The sequence below is a fragment of the Xiphophorus hellerii genome, chromosome 9, assembly GCF_003331165.1.
Source record: "Xiphophorus hellerii strain 12219 chromosome 9, Xiphophorus_hellerii-4.1, whole genome shotgun sequence".
Lineage (NCBI taxonomy): Eukaryota > Metazoa > Chordata > Actinopteri > Cyprinodontiformes > Poeciliidae > Xiphophorus > Xiphophorus hellerii.
This window is the reverse complement of record NC_045680.1, coordinates 30,969,416-30,989,702: the sequence shown is the minus strand read 5'-3', so window position 1 is coordinate 30,989,702 and position 20,287 is coordinate 30,969,416. Positions and strand designations below refer to the sequence as shown.

The 20,287-nt window shown below is 37.6% G+C and overlaps 1 protein-coding gene across 1 annotated transcript in view; it reads left to right on the top strand.

Moving 5' to 3' along the window:
• Nucleotides 1-226: 226 nt before the first annotated feature.
• LOC116726429 (ephrin-A2-like) overlaps nt 227-20,287 on the top strand; it is a 109,337-nt gene continuing 89,276 nt past the window's right edge. Inside the window, exon 1 of the mRNA XM_032573154.1 lies at nt 227-1,005. Coding sequence (XP_032429045.1) covers nt 839-1,005 — 167 coding nt within the window. The 5' untranslated portion in view covers nt 227-838. The remainder of the gene's footprint in view (nt 1,006-20,287) is intronic.

Here is a 20,287-nt window from a genome sequence, read left to right as displayed (position 1 = left end):
AATTTCCATGTTTTTCTCAAAAATTTCTAAGATTAATCTCAAAATATGTTTTTTTTTTTTTTGACAAAAATTTGCTCCCTTTCTATTTTTTCTATCTATAATTGTCCTAATACTTTGTTTTAGGTTTTCACACTTTTTTTACAGGAGGGGTTCCTCCTCTGGAGGTGGGCGGGGCTTCAGGCATGGCTGAATCGGAAGCCACGCCCACATGAAGCCCCGCCCACCGGGACGCACCGGGAGCTGCAGTTTGGAGCTGAGCCGGTAATCAAGCCAAACGCTCCTCCTGCAGCTGCGACTAAACTTTTCTCTTTGTTCCCGTGTGCACGGGTCCGACCCGACCCGGTCCACTAGGCGCGGTCCGGTCCGGTTCTGAAAGTTTGTGAGCAGAAGTTTGCGGAGCGGCGGAGCTCCGGGGATCCGCTCGGTTGGACCCGAAGGTTACATAAGAGCGGACATAAATCCTGAATGAGCTCCGTGTCCGGCGCCGCTCCGCTCCGCGCGTAAACGCGCCGCAGAGTTCAGATTCCAGCTGAAAAGCGAGGACGCACGGTTCTGACCCGGTTCTGACTGAGTGAAAATGAAAGTTTGGAGCAGGTTTCCCCCCCTGGATGCACGCTCGGAGTATTTTCCTGACTTTAGAGTGTGGAGCGTGAAGCCGCGCGTCCTGACGCTGAATGGGATGGATGATCGTGTGAGCGGCGGAATGAAGCCAGCCTGCTGTAAATAAGACTCCCCGGTCCTCTCTGTGGATATAAAGTGACTGAAGAACGGTGTTTTTTTTTTTTTTTTTCATGAGCTTCGGTTCTGGTTCCCGAACAGCTGAACCGAAGAGACGCGGATGCTCGCCGCGTCGCCGCTCATGGCGCGCTCCGGGCGGCCGCCGCTGCTGCCACCGCCGCCGCTGCTGCTGCTCGGGCTGCTGCTGCTGCGACTCTGCTGCGCCGTTACCGACGATCGGCTCATCTCGGACCGGTACGCGGTCTACTGGAACAGCACCAACCCCAGGTAAGACCCAGCAAAGACCCGGACAGGCCCTTGAATCCGAACTCTGCGCTCCCTGGAGGAACAGATTGGGATCATGAGCTGATCTGAGGTCAAATTTGATCAGAAAACTGTCTTGGGAATCGACTTTAAATTGGAATGGTTTCCTTAAATCAACCCAAATATAAATTGTTAAGTTCTGCAGAAATGAAACAGTGTGCTGCAGGGTTTTTGCAGTGCAGATAAAAACTCAAAATGCCTCCCAGATGTTAGAAACTGCAGCTTCAGCTCCAATTTTAAAGCCTCTGGTTCTGGTTGGCACCAGAAACCTGAACGGTTCTGATCCAACAGGTGAAATTTGTCTTTCATATCCATCTTGGATAAAATGTTGATAATTGATGTTGATGCAACTTGGAGAAAAACTTTCACCCAAGCGTTATAAATTCCCACTGAAAAATTTAAATGTATTGCATAGAAAATGAATGAAGCATTTCATTCTTTAAAAATATGTGAAAAATTCATTTAGTTTGTCTTTTTCAATCAAGAAATTTAACCTTTGTTGCTGTTTTCAGTTAATGACGTGATAAATTTTGGTTCTGATCTGTTGGTTCCATGATATTTTCTTATCATTTTGGTTATTTTCGACCAAAAATAGAAGGGAAATCTGTAATCATTTGATATTAACTGATGTTGCATACATTTTAACAGTTTTTATTTTTTTTGTGCATAATAAGAGAAAAATGGCTTCTCGCCGCTACGACCGGCTCAAGGTGACATCTTGTTTGGTCCAAAGATCTAAAATATTTGATTTATGGGAAAATACGACCTGAAATAATGAACAGTAATGAAAGAAATCAAACTTGTGTATTCTTATAATTAATAATGGTTCTTTAAAAGAAGCTGTAGCCAGAGATTTTTTGGGTCAGTTAATTTCCATTTTTCTTACCAAAATATCAAATGTTTCCCATTTTCAGTGAAGGTTAGCTGTTTTTGTTTGGTTCTGAGTTGATGGTTCAGCAGAAAACCTGAGGACGACTTCATGGTTTGTGGGAAATCGCAGTTAATTTTTCGACAAGTCGACGTTGATTTACTCGGGAGTTTTGGCTACGTTCGTCAGTTCAGATTCCAGCTGTTTCTATCTGCTTCAACGCAACAAAATAGTTCTCTTTGTTTGCCAAAAAACTCGTTAAATTGTCTGGAACACATCCGATTTTTGTGCGACCTCTGACCTTCACTTGTAAATTTACATTTTTTTCTCTTTTTTTTTTTTTTGTGCTCCTAGCAGCAGAATGTCGTCCATTCTGATTGGCTCCTCAGCTGGCCAATAGGAGGCAGCGGTGTTTTTGCGGATTACTGCAGGATTATAATGTGAAGGTGTTACTAAGGAAGAATTTTTTTATTTGAGATTTTTTTTTTAGATTTTTAAAAAACGTGTTTTTTTTCAAAATAAAAGCACAATAATGAGCTCAACAGAAAGCAGGAGCGTAAAGTTTGATCTGGAGAGTTTCTGCTGCAGGAAAAGTAGTTACAGGCCGTTCTCGTAAAGAGTTGGAGTGTGTGTTGGAGTGTGTGTGGTCGTCCAGATGTGAGGTTCTGGGTTTCCAGCTGCCTGATCGTTTGTGTCCTTGCTGCGTTCTTGTAATAACAAGGCAGAAAAAACGATTTTTCTCACTGGAGAATTAATATATCTGCGTCCATGGAAGCATCGGTTAATTTATCGCTAATGGAAGTTCATGAAACACCCAGAAAGGATTCCTCCTTTCCGCTGCTAATCTGCAGCAGGAAATCCGTTTTCTATTAAACGCCACACGGAAAATTTCAGGAGGGGAACCTGCTGCTCGTCGTCCCGCCGTGACGGTTCTGTGGTTCAGCCCGATTAGGTCTCGATTAGAGGGTTTAAACCACCGTTCAGTAACCGGTTCTGCTCAGGGGCGATTGAGAAATCCGTTTGGGTTTGCAGGAACGTCGGTGTTGGCGGGTCGTTTGGGCCGAGCGAATAGAAACGGGTTAGGTGTCGTTTCTACACCTCAGACGTCCTTAAATATTCACTTTTGTACCTTTTTTCACACATAAAAATAGTTTAAACTCTAATTTAATGGAAAATAAAATAAAAAAACATTAAATAAAAAGAAAATTTGACAGATTTTTAAATAAGAAAATTACTGAAATTGGACGTTTTACTTTTTTATCTAACAAAATTATTAAACTGTCTTTCATATTTTTACAGTTTGCTTTTGGATAGTTTATTAGTGTCACTTTACAAATGAACGTATTTTCTGACATTTTATGTACAAAGTGTGTTATTTTTCAGCTTTCTAAATGATGAATACTATTTTAAATAAAGAATATTAATTTGGCACTAGTGGCTCTAATTGACAGGAAATGGAGGAAGACGTGCTGCAAACGTCTCAACGTTGGGAATTGGACCCAAAACGGCCGTGACTGTGATTTCTACGGCTACACCACACCAACTTATTTCCATTAGTTTCTAAATATTTTCATTGGATAATTTGGTGTGTATCAAAAACTTAAACGTCAAAACTGACTAACTCTCCTCCAATATTTTAAAAATATTCGGTTTGCACAGAAAATGGATTTTAACGTCAGTCAACTGAACGAATCCAAGCAAAATTTTAAAATGTTTTAGGTTAAATTTACTGAAATATCAAATCCAGTCTAGTTTGATCCTCATTCGTGTTTCTTTAATCCATTTTATAATTTTAGGATAAAATCTGCCAGATTATAATGCATTATATTTTGAATGTTTTTGAAAAACCTCTAATTTAAAAAAAAAAAAATTATCGTTTAACCCTGAAATAACATGAGCAGAGAAAATCCAATCAACAAAATTATTTTATGAATTATAATATGGTTGAAGGGCGAATTAATCCCGAAATAGGTTCGAATTTCGTCTCAATGAAATAAAACACAATGTACCACGAATCCTACAAATTCTGGTGACCCATGTCTTTGTCTTTAACAGATTTCTGGATTTGATTGAAGGAGCCCAACGGTCATGAAGTTAACCACTGAATAAAAATAAAATTTACTCATAATTTCAGGTGTAACAAATATAAACATGCAGATTCAGAAAAAGGCAGAAATATAAAAATAATAGCCTTTACATTAAGAGCAAATACTGTGAAGTTGGTGCCTTTTTAAGTTAAACTGGGTCAAAGGTCACAGTGCTTCACATGCAAAAAAGAAAGAAATCTTTTGACTCATACTTGACTTCAAATTTGTTGTTTTAACAGAAATGTTTGGAAACGTGCGTATTTTTAATGAGTGCTTTTTTTGTTAGCAAGCAACTTTACGAAGCCAGCTCAACCGCAGGCAAAAAATTCACCAATAAAAATCCACGAATCAGGACGGGATCAGCTGGTAGAGCTTCGCTTTCTTCACTCAAACTGTCAAAATAAGCCGAATTAGTAGAGTGGATGGTGTGCATCTTCAGCAAAGTGTCTTAAACCACTAACTTTGAACGTTAATTCTAGTTTGCATAAATAAAATAGATTTTTTTCTTACCAAAAACTGTAATTGAAAATTAGCTTAAAAACTAATCAAAATATTGATTTCTGCAGCTCTAATTACAACAATGGCTATAGAGGTTGCTTGTTTTATTGATGCATTCATCTGTAATTCTTATGAATACATGTATTAATATATATTATGATAAATTTGATGTAAAGTGTTTTTACTTAAACATACTTTGACTTTGTTGTCCACTCCACTCATTTTTTAATTCTTCCGATCTTTTCGTCTCATTGTGTTTGGCTGATTTAATTAATTTTTTCCTGACCTCGAAGTAGCTCGTAGATCTTCTTTCTTTTTTGCCGTTGCAGCAGTAATTTTTTTGGGATTGGCACATTTAGGTCTAAGTTGCCACTTTTCTCTCTTCATTCATAGAAATCTGTTTCCATTCATAAAAACACAGACGTCATAACTTCTGCTCCCAACATTTTGGCTTTTAGGTGTGAAATATATTCAAAAATAACTCAAATTTCCCATAATTCTGTCATAAAGTCGTTTTGGGAACGTCAAAACGTGCATCTCAACGACATTGATCATTTTTTACGGTTTGTAATGGCCGCTGCCTGGACTCGCTCTGTAATCTGATGCCTGTTCAGTTTGTGCTAATTGAATCTTTCTGACCTTGTTGTTGGTTTCATCTGAAGTGTAAATTTATTTATCTCGTTCTGAGCTGCCTCCGGATACTTTCAGATCTCAGCAGTCCGATTATATGAGGAATAATTAGAGGCTTATTAGGAAATAAAGACAGACGTCCGGTAGTTTTGATGAAATCGAACGTAGAATGACTAAAAAATTGTGACGTACAAATGTTTAAAAAATTTGCATCCTTTACTCTTTTTGTTCGTATTTCACTAAATGTGCAAACCGTCCGCTTCACTTCTGTTTTCTCTACTCATCCATATGCCTCCATTTTTCCATCCTCGCAGGTTCGGTCTCTTACCCCCTTTTTTCTTTTAGGGATTCGATGTTCTTCCAGGCATCAAAATGGCCCCCAGCTTTTTGGTTGAAGGGCTTCACTGCCACAACTTACCCCAACAATAAAGAGGTGCACAGTATGGCTGTAAAATGAAGGGAAATGGTCAAAAAATGATGGAATCTGGTTCAAGCGTTTATGAGTAAAGACAATAATATAATGATATACTTCAGAATATTGATGCAGTTATCACTATGAAGTTAGATAATGCCGTTCTTTCTCGTTCAAGCTATCGAACATCCAGTTTCCTGTATTTTCACTCTGCAGATAATCTACTTCAACATCTTTTGCTGATTTTAACATGTAAAACTAAATGAAAATTTAATCTTTTTATTCATGATGCACCAAAACAGATTGGTCTACTTTCCCGTCACCTTCTCCAAGAGCTAATACCAAATCAAAGCTACAAAAAAATGTGGATTTTTGTTTTACAATTTTGTATGAAAATCAGGGATTTCCAGTTACAAAATGTAAAGAAATGATTAAATAGAGTGAGCATAAAGCGGCGGTCTCCATGTTAGACTTGGGATAGCTCTTGCATAGAGATGCACTGATCCCATATTAAAAACTGTATTGGTCCCGATATTGAAAAAAGATTCTAGATTGGGTATTGGTGACGATGTGCCTGATCCATAAGAGCCCGTCTATTCAGTCTAATTCTATGGTTTGTGGTCTGAGTGACGTCTGCTTTATTATTTATTTTACATTATATTTAGAATTACTAATTGTACTTTTTAAACAATTTAAAACATTTGTTGCAGTTTATTTTTTACATGTTTGACCAAAATAGTCAAGCTATAGTTTTATCTGTTTCAGTTTCTTGATTATTTATTTTACTTTGGCTGTTGTTAAGCCTGCCGCAATAAACAATTATTCAATTAATCCCATGATTAAATGAGCTTGATTAGAGATGAACGATATATCAGCACCAACATCGGTATCGGCCGATATTAGTACATTTTTAACATATCGGTATTGGCCCAATATGTTGTTTATTTTTATCTGTTTCTGGTGTTTCTTTTCCCAAAGCTGTCGAAACGGTAGTGAAATATATATAATATTGGTAAATATTGGTTATGAACCATAACAGAAATATTAACATAGGATATAGATATAACTTATTAATGTGTTTTTTTTTTGTATGTCTGAGTGACTCTTTGAATACGTCACTCCATACTCTGCCTTCAAATACTGTCAGAATTACAGATCTAAAAAACTAGACATGTTATAGATTCTCCCTTGAAATGATGGACACATTTAACGGTGGATAAAAAAAAAACATAGTAACTTATTTTCAGAGATTTTTTTAATGTTATTTGTATCCAAGAAGAAACCTGAAAGCAGAAACTTGCAGACAATTTGATTGTATTTATTAAGTTTTTAAGCAGACCTACATTTCCTTTTTTTTTTCGGTTTGGGACGTTATTAGTTGCCCATTTATAAAACGTTCAGGAGACACACGATCTAAGAAAACTAGAAGTTGGGATAGTCCAACGATTGCTTGATTGGTGGACTGCCATTTGTGACCAATAAACTTGGATTGTTGGCAACATTGGGATTATTTTTTTCTAGCGTATTTTGTTTAAGTTTGCATTTTGCATTTTTCTTGTGTAATCTTAACTAAATGTTAAAACAGAAGCCATCACTTGTAGTCAGATTTTTAATGTTTTTCTGTTTCTGTTCACAAGAAACTGTTCAACTTTATTGATGTTTTATACCCATTAAAATAATTGGGTCTGAACACAGAAATCGCGAGAAAATTGTGATAATTGTGATGCGTGGTTTTGAGTCAGAACCAGATGAAGAAAGAAACCGGGTTTAAAACTTTGTGTTCTAAGCAAATATTTCTTGTAAAGCGTTCCTTGTATCCATTTAAATGTTTGAATCTGCTTCCAAATGTCGGGATCCAGCAAATGTTGGATTCCATGCTGTTCTCCGACACCCTTTCCTTTTTCAGTGACGTCTGTCAAAACAAAATCCTTCTTTTTTAAAACGTTAGACGACACAATAAGAAGTCTTTTCCCTGCTCCCCTGATTCCACTCGGCTCAGGTTTTAGTGCTGCGCTCTGCAGGAGGGCCGGCTGCTTTCCCATCTGATTTTTATTTAAATGTTCCTGTAAGTAGCTGAGTGTCTGTCTGTGGTTTGTGTTTACTGTGTTTTCTGTTTTAATCCAGTCTGATCTCATTTATTCTGTCAGTGAGTCATTTCACTAATGTCAGCGTCTTTCTGGGAGCAGAAAGAAAGTCAGAAACGTATTAATTATTAAGAAATCAAAGTGGCACTTGATGAGTTTTAGTATCAAAAACTGTTTTCAGTCATAAAAATTCAGTGATTAAGAACCATTTTGTCCACAAAAGGCCAGAAAATAATTAAATGGAATACATGGAAAGCTGAAGTAGCAGATTTTCTCTATTTAACAGAATTTCTAAATAAAATCATTCAATTTTTTGCTTCAGTTTGCATAAAACTAAAACGAGACAAAATTCCTAAAAATAAAAAACTGAAATATTTGACAATTTATTGTAAAAAATAAAAAGTCTATCAAGCAATTTTTTAAACAAAAATCTAACTCCTAACGTGTTATTAAAATGTGTGCAGAAACAGAAATGTGACAGATTGGATTGCCTTGCATAAGAACTACTGTTTAGTCATAATATTAGTATTTTAAAACATCTGCATGAAATACATTTTTTCACCAAACTTGAATAACAAATAAACTTCCCCATACTGGATGGTTTGGACCACAGTTAGTCACTGGACAGAATGGAGAGTTGTTAACCCTGTTGGCTCATAAATCAGGAAGTTGGGAGTTTTTTGAGAAATAACGCCAAATTACCTTTTACTTTAGTTTTGAAATCTAGCCATATAAAGCTTAAATGTTTTTTTGTTTTTTTTTCCACAGTGGATGGTTGGAATAAGCAGCCAGGGTTTTTGCAGCGTATTGGTAAGGTCGTGTGATGGAGTGTGAGAGTTTCCTGAAGGCAGGCTTAAAGCTCCCCCAGCCAGGTTGTGGTGGTTTATTATTTTCAGTGGCAACGTTTCTGGGTCCTGGGCGAAGTGTAGCGTAGTGCGCTGACAGCTCTGGCAGCAAATCCATGATGTGGAGCTGGCAATGCGTGGCTGGACCTTCAGGAAGCTGAGGCACAGATTCAGGGAACCCCATCAACGCAGCATTTAGCGGTGTGCCAAAAAATCAGCTTCCATAAAAATGCAGATTCTCGTTTACTGTGATATAGAATCGATATAAAATGTCCCAAAATTTATTTAGAAAAAATAAAACAAGTTTGTCGGCTGCCAGCCTCCATTTTGTAAGTACAACTTAGTTTTTATCACAATACTATTTTGAGAACAATAAAAGTGACAATAATAACTATTTATTACTTCCTCTTTAAGTAATTGTATTGTTGTGAACAGTGTGTCACAGCAATTGTTGTCCCACAAACATTGCTATTGAAAAATATTCACCAGTCACATAAAGAAGTGTGAATCTGAATTTAATCATATCTTTGAATGGATCTTTATTTGTTGATTGTTTTTTTAACAAACAGTGGAGAAAATAGTAAACTATCAATGACAACAACACGGACAGTTGTGGGGATTTAAACAAAATTAATTAGAGTTTTTAAAAATTGTGATAAATTTATCAGTATAAATGAATAACGTCATGCAGGGCATCTTGAAGTCGCTGTGTAGACGGTTTCCGGATGCACGGAAAGCACCAAAACAAATTGGAAACCATAAAAATAAGAGAAAAATATTCAACCAGCCAACATTTGGCAAACCTTTGGACTAATTTAGTCTTTACCTCATTCCCAGAAAGACGGTTTGCAAAATGAAGATTGAGCAATTTGGGAACAAGGTCCTGCATAGAACAACTACAGGACAATTCAAATAAACCACACTAGCTAGTGTGTTAGCTATTACATTAACTACTACACTAGCTACCAGGCTGGCTACTGTGCTAGCGCTACGCTAGCTACCAGGCTTCAGAAAAGTGACATAAAAAAGAAATAAAAGGAAAATTGGGAATAGGGAACAAAGAGGGGAATAAAAATAGGGAAAAGAATGAAAACTGAACAAATAAAAGTAAAAACAAACCATAAATATGACAAAGTTCAGTGGCATTAGCTCTCTATGCATCACATGTTAAACCTATGTGACCTGTTTGTGACATCACAATGTTTCGGTGTTGCCTGTAGGTGTCGCCATTTCTGTGAAAAACCTCTCAGGTTAGAAAATAAATCTAAAGGACACAAAAGACCTGATTCTTATTAACATTTCAATTAACTTTGTGATTAGCTCCACCCTCCCAGAGCTAAGAGAGAGTTGCTAGCTGTCGTGACCTCAATGGTTTTCCAGCTTTAGCGTAAAATCATTTGTTTTAGTCCCGCCTCCGGTTGAAACATGTAATGAGGTTTCAAAGTATTTCCGTTAAGTTTCCTGCAGCGTTCCTAAACTCCAGGTCGTTAATGAACGTCACGCTAATCGGATCCTCGTGTTTGAGAATTATCAGCGTTCGTATAAACTTTATCCTCCACTCCTACGAGACAAGACATTGTCATTGTTAAAGTTAAAGAAGAAATTAAATGTTCAGATCAGTCAGTGTTCCGCTTCTGCAGATGTTATTTCGCAGACTGAAGATCTTTGTGTTGGTTTCCTCCACCAGACTGGCTGTTAAGTCTGAAGTTAAATGAAACATTTCTTGGTTATGGCTCGACTCTGTCTCACTAAATAGAATTATGAGGAAGTAAAATGGTCCTCTGTTACCGCTGCGCCGCCTCCCTCAACCCAAAACCCCCAAAAATGTTAACTTCATTAAGGTTCCCTGAAAGCAGAGAGAGACCTCCAGAAAATGTCCTGAGGCCGCCGAAGGGATCTGGGCGAGAAGTTCCTGATGGATTCAATAAAAACCAACTTGTGAGGCTGGAAAACACGAGTTCACACTCAAACGAGTCACTGTTTCTGCACTGAAGGGACCGCAGAGTTAAACAACATGCTGTAATAAAGCAGTTTGATCTTCTTACATATGAAATAAAACTGGAAAATTTATGCAGGAATTTAAGGTAAAAACGTGTAAGAATGCAAGAAAAATAATTCTTCATTACATTCAGACCTTAGCTGTTGTAATGCATCAAAGGTCTTCGTCATCGTCTTCTCTCTGATTGGTCAGTTTGAATTTTCCCTCAACCAACCGGGTTAAAATGTAAAACTGGGTGAGAAACTCTCATTTGGGACCTTAAAGGAACAGTATCGTGTAAAATCAACTTTTTTATAATGTTTTTTCCTCATCTAAAATATTCCTGGAGGGTTGCTTTGATTCTTTCCTACATGTTTCAGAAATCCTTTAATCTCCATGGCAACCAGTCAGCTGGGCCTAGCCCCGCCTTCTAGATTCAGCTCCACCACTCAGCTCCTTCAGACTAGCCAGCAGCAATTAGCAAACACCTGGTGGAACTGGTGAGCTTATTATAGGAGCTGCTGCTCAGAGCAACGCTGGTAAAACGTTGTCAGCGGGTTAATAGAGGAGCCATGTTGGGACGGCGTCCTGAAGGCAGCTCTTCAGAAAGAGCAGGAGTTTTAAAGAGACAGAGACCCCATTTCAAAGTCTTAAATTATGAATTCAGATTTCTTTATTAAGTTGTATAGCATTTTCATAACAACTGAAGGTAACATAAGTAGCTATAAAATGGCTTTATGTGCCTGGAAAACATAACACTGCTCCTTTAAGAGTCATGAAGGGTGTGAAGTATTCATACCTGAGGAACTGTTTAATCTACAGGAGGGAGTTGGCATCACTGAAACACAATGTTTGTAATCATTTTGATATGAACTCACAGTTATGCATTTGCACAAAAATATGCAGGGATCTTTTGATTTTGTGTGAATTTCCGCGATCGCAGAATTGCGAATAACTGAGGGACTGATTGATGTGATTTGGCATCTGGAGACTAGAGGGCCACTTAGAAGGCTGCAGCGGGCCGCATTTCTCCCATGGGCCATGAGTTTGACACATGTGGTTCCGATGATTGTTGATGCGAGGATTCAGGTGTTTTGTTGCAGGTATGCATCTAAAAGTTGCAGGATAGCATCTCTCTGGTTTAGGCATTTCTTGTATTAGAATGGCGTAGTCAAAGTCCAGACCAATCTGGGATCAGTGACAAAAGTAGATAAATGATGCTCAGTTGTCCTTCCTATTCAATCTGGCTGAGTTTGAATTGTTAAGGAAAATATGGACAAAAACTCGAGTCTCCAGATGTTCAAATTTAGTTGAGACGAAACCCAAAAGGAAACGTGGAGCGAATAATCCATCGTTCTCCTTCCACTCGATTTATGTCCCCAAATCCCAGTGAAATACAACACTGATGGTCTGAAATGTGGAAAAATAAAAAGGTTGAGCACTTTCACTAAGAGACTTCTTAATTTTATCAATTTTAATTTATGAATACATTAATTTCAGAGAATAAAACAATTTAATTTGAGTTTAAAGTCAGTAATAATGTATGAATAATGATCTAAAGCAGAGGTGTCCAAAGCGTGGCCCGGGGGCCATTTGTGGCCCTTAACTCCAGTTTAAGAAAGATGTATCAGTGTACTAAACGTTTTATTTTTACGTCAGCAGAAAATTCTTGCAATGGACAAAGTATTCATATATTACAGCCTAACTTTAATAATAAGTAGAACGACGTTTATCCAGAGATTTTTACTCAAAAGACAACTTTGCTGCATCAAAATCAGCGTTTCTATAATTTATTAAACTCGGCTAAAATCGTTTTGAAAGAAATACTGTTATTATAACTGAATAAATTGTCTTTGTTTTGACACAGAAAATGTGCAAAATCTGTTTTAGGTTTTGGATTTACAGAAAATAGAAAAAATTGGACAACTTCTTTTGTGTTTCTTGGAATACTTTTGAATCTGATTTTTTTCCCTCCAGATGACAAAAAGTTTGGACACCCCTGATCTAAAGTTTTTAAATCTTGAGTGTTTTTAAATCTTGAGTGTTGATTGAGTTGATGCCACTGATTTCTCTGCTGTTTGTTGGCCGTTAATCGTTCGTTAATGTTTCGTCATGTCTGACTGGTTAGCAGCATGCTAACTCCCCTCAACCGCCTCTCCATCTGAAAACGACTCCAAGGTGATGTGGCTGGACTGGTTTCTGGAGTTTTTCTCCCAGTTTGGCCCCAGTTTGGTCTGCCTGCAGCTCTGCACCGCTGAAGGAGAAAATGGCGGCCGGTTTGGTTCAGGAAAAGAAAGTGGTAACGCATCACTGCAGCCGCCATTTTGCTAAGCCGGGGTCAGATTTCCCCTTCCTCCTCTGAATGAAACTTCCCTGAAACTTTACTTTTTTTTTTGGAATTGCTCTTAAGATGCGGCCAAATCTCAGTTGAAGTTTAAGTCTATTTATTGTTTGTGTTATTTTTTTCAGTCAAAATAAAAAAAAAAACATTTGTACTGAAAAAGGTGAACAATGTTTAAATTGCTGTTATTGTGTGGACTGTAGGTAGAAGCACAAAGCATCATAAAAATTAAAAACAATCTTTTCTGTATATTTTCTAAAACATTTGATGAAATCCAGTCTGTAGAAAAGAAAACAATCAAACCTCATAATTTGCTAAACAAAAATCATTTGTTTAGCAGATGATTTTCATAATTAATTTTTTATTTTAAAAGTGAAAACATTTTTAACTCTTCGACTACTGAATCTCTTTACCTGAAGTACGGTTGTTTTTTAATATACGTCCTAATCTTTAATTATTTTAAGTAAATAATTTAAACTTTTTTCTTTGTTTCAAACCGCTTCTGTTTAAACCTGGGGAGGAGTTTATAGTAACCGGCTCTACTCAATCATGAAGTTTTAAAGTATCAGACGCAGATATAATTCGCTTTCTTCTGGTGTTTTGTTTGTTTCATACGAGTTTCTCCAGATCTCCTCACAATAATTCATGTATGGAAGTAATTTCTTTGGACAAACTCAACATTTTTATATTTTTTTTGTCTTAAAGGTTGGAGTAGCATGTCGGTGATCCTGAATCTGAATCTGAGTTAATAAAAAAAAGTGATAAATCCTGAAAAAGTGGCACCGTTTGAGCGTAAATGAGCGGTTTGGGTTATTGAGGCACGTTTAGCTCTTCATTACAACCTCATAATTCTCGGCAGGCTTTATCGCCTCTGTCATCTGGATCCAGAAAGGAAACCAAGACGAGTCGGTCCCAGAGAGACTCGGCAGAGTGAAACACATGTGGGCTGTTAATTATGTCGCTGCTGCTGCTGCTCTCTAATAAGACGTTTTATTCGTGACGGAGCTGAAAAATGGCCGAGCGCTCGCTTAGTCTTCCAGCTCATTCAGTTCCACCAGGAAGTGTTGCAGTATGGAAGACCAAAACTGACATAATTAGCAATAAAAGCAGAAATATATTTAGTTTTTTCTTTTCCTTACATATGCATTTTTGACTATACATGCATATTTTGACAAATGTATAAGGAAAAGGAAAAATTATATATATATATATGTATATACACTGCTCAAAAAAATAAAGGGAACACCTAAACAGGTGTTTAACACTTAAAGTGTTCCCTTTATTTTTTTGAGCAGTATATATGTATTTCTTGACAAAAACGCATATATAAGAAAAATGCGAAAGAAAACATACATTTCTTGACGAAAACACATGTAAGAAAAAACAATACATGTACATGTATCTCTGCTTTTATTTTCAATTTTGTCAGCTTTGGTCCTCCATATTTCAGCTCAGATTTATTATTTTAAAAAATCATGTTTTTTTCTAGCATTTCTTCATGCAAACTTGTTTTCTCACCTTTTTATTATATGACTTTTGAAAATGCTTCAGATTTTGAACAGCAAACCTTAAAGTGAATTTAAAAATGACAATAAACGGTAATTTTTCCGAGGTTAGATGCAGTTATTAGTTCTAATGTATGATCACTGTCATTTAAATTAAATCCCAGGCTGGCAGGTGTCTGTGTGGTTTTAAGCCACACAGGTTTCAAGCTGCTAAATTACTTTCCGTCCTCCTGTTCCTGTCGTCTCAGTCTATTTTAGATTACAAATAAAGAGATTTCTGCTAATTTGCTTCATACAATAAACCTTTAACACCTCCTGCTTTCAGAGGCACATTAAGGCCAAGAGCGCAGAAAATCTTGACATTTAAGGGATTTTATCCTCTTTTATTTCATAGCAGGTAATATTAGAAGTCTTCCTGTTTCAATTGAAATCAGTAAGTTGATGATATTAGAGGAAATATTGGAATATTTTGAAGATTTATTAAAACGCGTTGAGCCGAGTTTTGCCTTCACTTTGTCCATTTTTCCAACACGTCGTCCTTCAAAGTGACGACAAAGTGAAGCGTCGTTAACCACGCAAACAAAATATTTTTCTGTCACTATCTTAAACCTGAACCTAACCAGAACCATGACCTTTAACCCCAACTGTGAACATGACTTTCTTTTCGTCACCGATATTAAATTTAAAGCTGGAAGCTAAACACAACATCCATCATCCGTTGTCTCGTCAGACAGTGATCTAGAGAGACCAGTGAACCTGAAAGTCATATTTTTGGTGTTTGTTAGGAAGGAAGAGTCTCCAGAAGGCCCCGGGTCAGGACGCGCTACCAATTAGAAGTTTATTTCTACCACACGTCAGCAACCAGGCAGTTCAAAACAGCAGTTATTAAACAGCAATAGGCATCACATTTGATCAAAAACCATCATCAAGCAAATATATGTCATATATACGTATTGACCAATGTTCCAGTTTTCATGGTTCAAAATAAACTCTAACCAGCATTGTTTTTAATCTAGATTTAAAGGAACTCAGTGTTTCAACTGTTTTGCAGTTTTTTGGAAGTTTCTTCCAGATTTGTGAAACATAGAAGCTGAATCCTGCTTCTCTATGTTTGGTTCTGGATGCAGAGCAGAACCAGAACCATGTCTATATCTATAAATTGATGATAAATTGAAAACTTGAGGAATTGATTGATGTAATTTAGCAGTATAAAAATAAAAAGTGCTTTAATTTAATTGACAAAATCATATGTAAGAATTTGTGTTCATGTAAACTCCTCCATTTTTATGAAGAGGTTTACTGAAGTGTCATATTGACCCCAGTAGGATCCTGATTTTCTTCATTTCATCATAACTTGAAGTTATTGGTAATTGCCTTTTATTTCTTTATTCCTTGTTTAAACAGAAACTTCTAAAAAAATCATAATTTGCTCCAAACCAGGTGATCAGATTTAACTGAAGTGCATTTAAAGGTGCTTCTTTAGACTTGTTTGGCAGCTGTATGGAAACAGCAGTGATGTGATGTAACGATGTGTAACAACAGCAAAGTTTGCATTCACTGAAGAGTTTTAAGTCTACAGAAAACGCCAACTAGACACGTTTTTATCAGCTGGTTTGCAGTGAGTAAACTGTGAGAGAGTCAACATGGTTTCCGTGAGAAAAGTAGAAGTTTGGGAAGATGAAACCATTCCACTGTCCTCATTGTGGAGGACAACATAGATCTGTAGTCAGGAAGTCTTTGAACCGTTTCCTGTTGCACTGCGGCGTCCATGTTGGTTCAGAACACATTGATGTTTATAGAGTCACTAAAAAGAAAGTAAACCCCCTTTAATTCTAGGTAAAAATGATCCAGGTTTTAAAATGGTGTGAATTTAACCCAAAGTGTCATTTATTAGTCAAAATGGAAACTTGATCCAAATGGAAACAAACTGACTAATAGTGCTGCAACTAACAATTATTTTAATTTTCGATTAATCTATTGATACACAGTTCATCTATCGATTAATTGTGTATTGTGACGATGAATTTGATTTTAAAAAATAGGCACATTCTGCAAAATTTCCATTAAGCCTTTTAATACAATACTAGAAATACTTTGAAAGATGCAAATAATTAAAATCCTTTTAAAATCACAAAATAAAAATAACGCTGCCTAAAATTCAATAACATTGTTATTCTGTGAATGTTTGATCATTTCTGTGAAAAGCTCGTCCCTTTCTGCTGGATTTGACATTAATGCAGTGCTGATGGGTTGATTATGTTTTGGATTTACTGACTAACAAATTGATAACAAAACGTTATGTTCTTTCAGCGATTTACCTTTTTTGTGTTCTTCATTTTACAATTAATCGATTACTAAATTTGTTGACAATTATTTAAGTAATAGGTTCAAAACAATTAATTGTTTCCTCTGTTAATATGCGGTGATATATGGTATTATCTGCCACACTTGAACAAGATCCTGATGTTCTGGTTCTAAATAATAACCCATTCAGGTTTGGACAGGAAGGTAATAAAAAAAATCAAGAGGTTAAATTAAAGGGGCAGTACTTTGTAAAATCAACTTTTTTGAGCTCTACATCATATAATAATGTTATTTCCTCAACAAAAACAAACCTGGAGTGTTGCTTTGATTCTCTTTCATGCATGTTTGAGAAATCCTTTAGTCTCCATGGCAACCATTCAGCTGTGGAAAACGCCTGGGTGGACATAGCCCCGCCTTCCAGATGCAGCTCCTCCCCAGAGCCGCAGCTTCCAACTCAGAGCAGCCCGGTCTCAGTTTGGTTGAAGTGAACTCTGGTTCAGTTCGAATGTTTATGTCAATGCCAAGCGGACCCGAGACCGCTCCAAAAGCAGGAAGTGGACTACAACCCAGGGCATTCTGGGTAAATACAACCAAAACAAGCATGTTAGCCTAGCACTACCGGGAGCATGGCTTGCGGTTTTTCTAACAAATTGATAGAAAGACTCAAGAGAACTACTAAAATCTGATGCCACTCCATTTTTGTTTCTATTTGGTGAAGAAGGAAGTTGCTCTCAGTGTCTTTAGAGGTTTTTATTTCGTTTTCTTCAGTAGTTCTTGGTGCAGCGCCCCCACAAGCCAGGAGGGGAACAGGTTGGTTTGACTCAGAGCAGAGAGAAAGAGAACCACAGCAGCTGGAGGTGGAGTAGATGTTCGACTTTGGTCCCCAACAAAACTGTGTCCACCGGACTATCAGGTGTGAAAAGAACTCTGGTTCTGTAACAACAAGTTAAGCTGAGTTCATCAAAAACCTGATCATGATCCGTTTGTGAAGGTCAGGTTTGGAAATGGGGGAGACGTGAAGAACAGGCAGCGAAGTAGAACCTCTAAAAACCTTCTACTCAACTTTATTTCCTTTCATTTGTCAAGTTTTCTCATGTCTGCTGTCACAAACCAGCCAAAGATCCTCCCTCAGGACCTGCTGACACTAATGCTGATATTTTGCAAGACGTAGATTTTCTGCTGCGCTTGGATAACTTGGCTTTCCATTGTGTGGACTGTTAGAACCTCCGTGCTACCTGGACATCTGGAGAAGATTAAAAACTGAGATACAGGGACCAATTTCACACTCACTCAGTGTTGCTTCTGCATAGAAACCACAACTTTAGGACCATATTTATGGCTTTTTCCACATCCCACACTTTGTCCTGACTTTGTTTCCATTAAACTTCGATTGTAGCCAGAAAAAGTTGATGGATGAGAGCAAAGGATAAACGATGGCAAAGGAAACGGTTATGAGTTCTTCAGAAAACACTTTAGCCAAGCCTGCATTGAGTTTTTGACTTTAATGGTTGTTACAGATGCTGATTTCTTTCAAAAGTGGAGGAAAACAATAAATGTGTAAAACATTAACCTGAACAGTGGAGTTAGATGTTTTCCATTTAGATGTTTTCCTGGTTCAACAATCTGTGGTGTGTTGCTTCATTACCAGACCTCTGCAGACATGTAGAAATGTTTAAATCAGCTGAGCTGGACGCCTCTGGCCTAAACCATGGCATTGGTTTAGGTGTCTTCCATGTGAACCTTTAGCACATCCTGCAGTGACACAGGAAACCTTTGTGTTTCTTATTGACACATTGCAGTGTGACGTCACACCTTCCACCTGCTGCTGGAGGGCTAAAAGATGCTAACCGACCATGACCAGCAATGGTTTTAGCGGTCAAGTTGTCAACATAAATCTTGATGTACGCCTGATGTATGAAAGAAAATGACGCAGTGCTTTGCTGCTAATTGTCAACACGACAACAACTTCATAACAAGGTCAGGAAAAAGTTTTAGGAAGAGGGAAGTAGTTCAGTTATGCTAGCTTGACTTTGACGACCGTAACATGTGGATGTGCTGCAGAATTTGGACATTGATTACGTTTCTGATCTGTTTTGTAAATTCTGGTGTTTTTATGGATCTGGACAACCAGGTGTTGCTTGTTGAAACTTTGCCTGAATAATCTCTGCTTTCCCAGCAGTTGGTTTTGCGTGGTTGAGATTTTTTTCTCGTGTTTCCGTCTGACTCTTATTGTTCTGCAGAAACAAACAAAGAAAACCAAATAATTATCACCGTTGTTCCTGGAAATCCTCCACCTCGTCTCAGATAAGCGTGGCGTTCTGTCAGCCGTGATGGGTGCTCTGCAGATCATCCAGGCAGCAGAAAACGCTCCTCTTTCTTCTCTTCCCCCTCCCCCACCTCTTTCCTGTTGGCTTTTTGGACCAATGGCGTGGCGGCGCGGCGTCGGGGGGAGAGGTTTCTGTCAGAGCCGCTCCTCCAGTTATTTTTACATTCTCTCCTCCTCGTGTCTCAGCACTTCATCATGCTTTCTGCTCCCTGCTCATACATTTTAATGTCTGACCCACATTTCACTAGATCTACACACACACACGCCGACACACACACACTCGGAGAAACGCTGGGGAAACTTTGAAGTCTTGGCTCAAGCACACAGAGGTGGAGGGAGGAGGGTGAAAAGCTGCAACCTTTCACTGTTTTCTGATGAAATTTGCCCTGAGAAGCATCAGAAACAGCAAAGCGGGTCACATCAGGAGACGAGATTTTCACTTTTCTTGTTTGTCTGAGCTGCAGAAATGCAGCTACAAATCAGCGTAAAAAACAAACAAGAAAACTACAATCCCCAGCAGAGCCCATCAGTTTCATCTGTTTCTGGTGTCCAGATCGGCCGCGACTGTGTCTAGAGATTCCTGAACCATCCAGAAACCAGCCCAAAATCTGAGATTATTTCCAAATAAACGTTTTTAAACCTAATTGTTTCGGTTTTCTTGGGGCGCAGTGCGCTTTAGAACAAAAACTGCAGGGATTAAAAGCAGGCAGCATGACCTGAAATCAATCTTTCACCAAATGGAGGCATGATTTTATTTTTTTCTCGTAAGTCATTAACACCTGCAGCAATCTTGAAAATCTTCAAAAATATAGGATTTTTTATTGATACATTAAAGATTATTAGTCAGGCATAGAAAAAGCACCAATCAGGTGCAGCTGATGTTGAATCTCAGTAAGTTTAAAATGAAACTGCAAACAGAAACGTTTCACTGTTACTTGTTTTCTCTTACATTGTTGCAGAGATTCTGACTGATTGGATGAAAGAAAATGTAAATATTTATACCAAAACATTAAATGATGAAATAATTCAGGTCACAGAAAATGTAACATCAGCAGGTTTTCATGTAAAGCTTCATTTCCATCAGTTTCAGGTTCCAGTTTAAGAACATTTTTGGTTTTAATCCAGATATTAATCGTAATAATTTAATGATTTCATCTTGACCTCCGTTATTTTTATTTCTACCTCTAACCTGCCTCTTTCTGTGTTTTTGCATCCATTAGTGTAACTTAATATTCATTTAGCATACATAAAATTCCTCATATGTTAGTATTTATTCTTTTTAAATTGACGTGAAATGAAAAGAAACGTCAGAGGAGGATGAAGAGTTCAGCGTCTGTCTTTGATTTAGTTCCTCTGTGAATTCAGGAG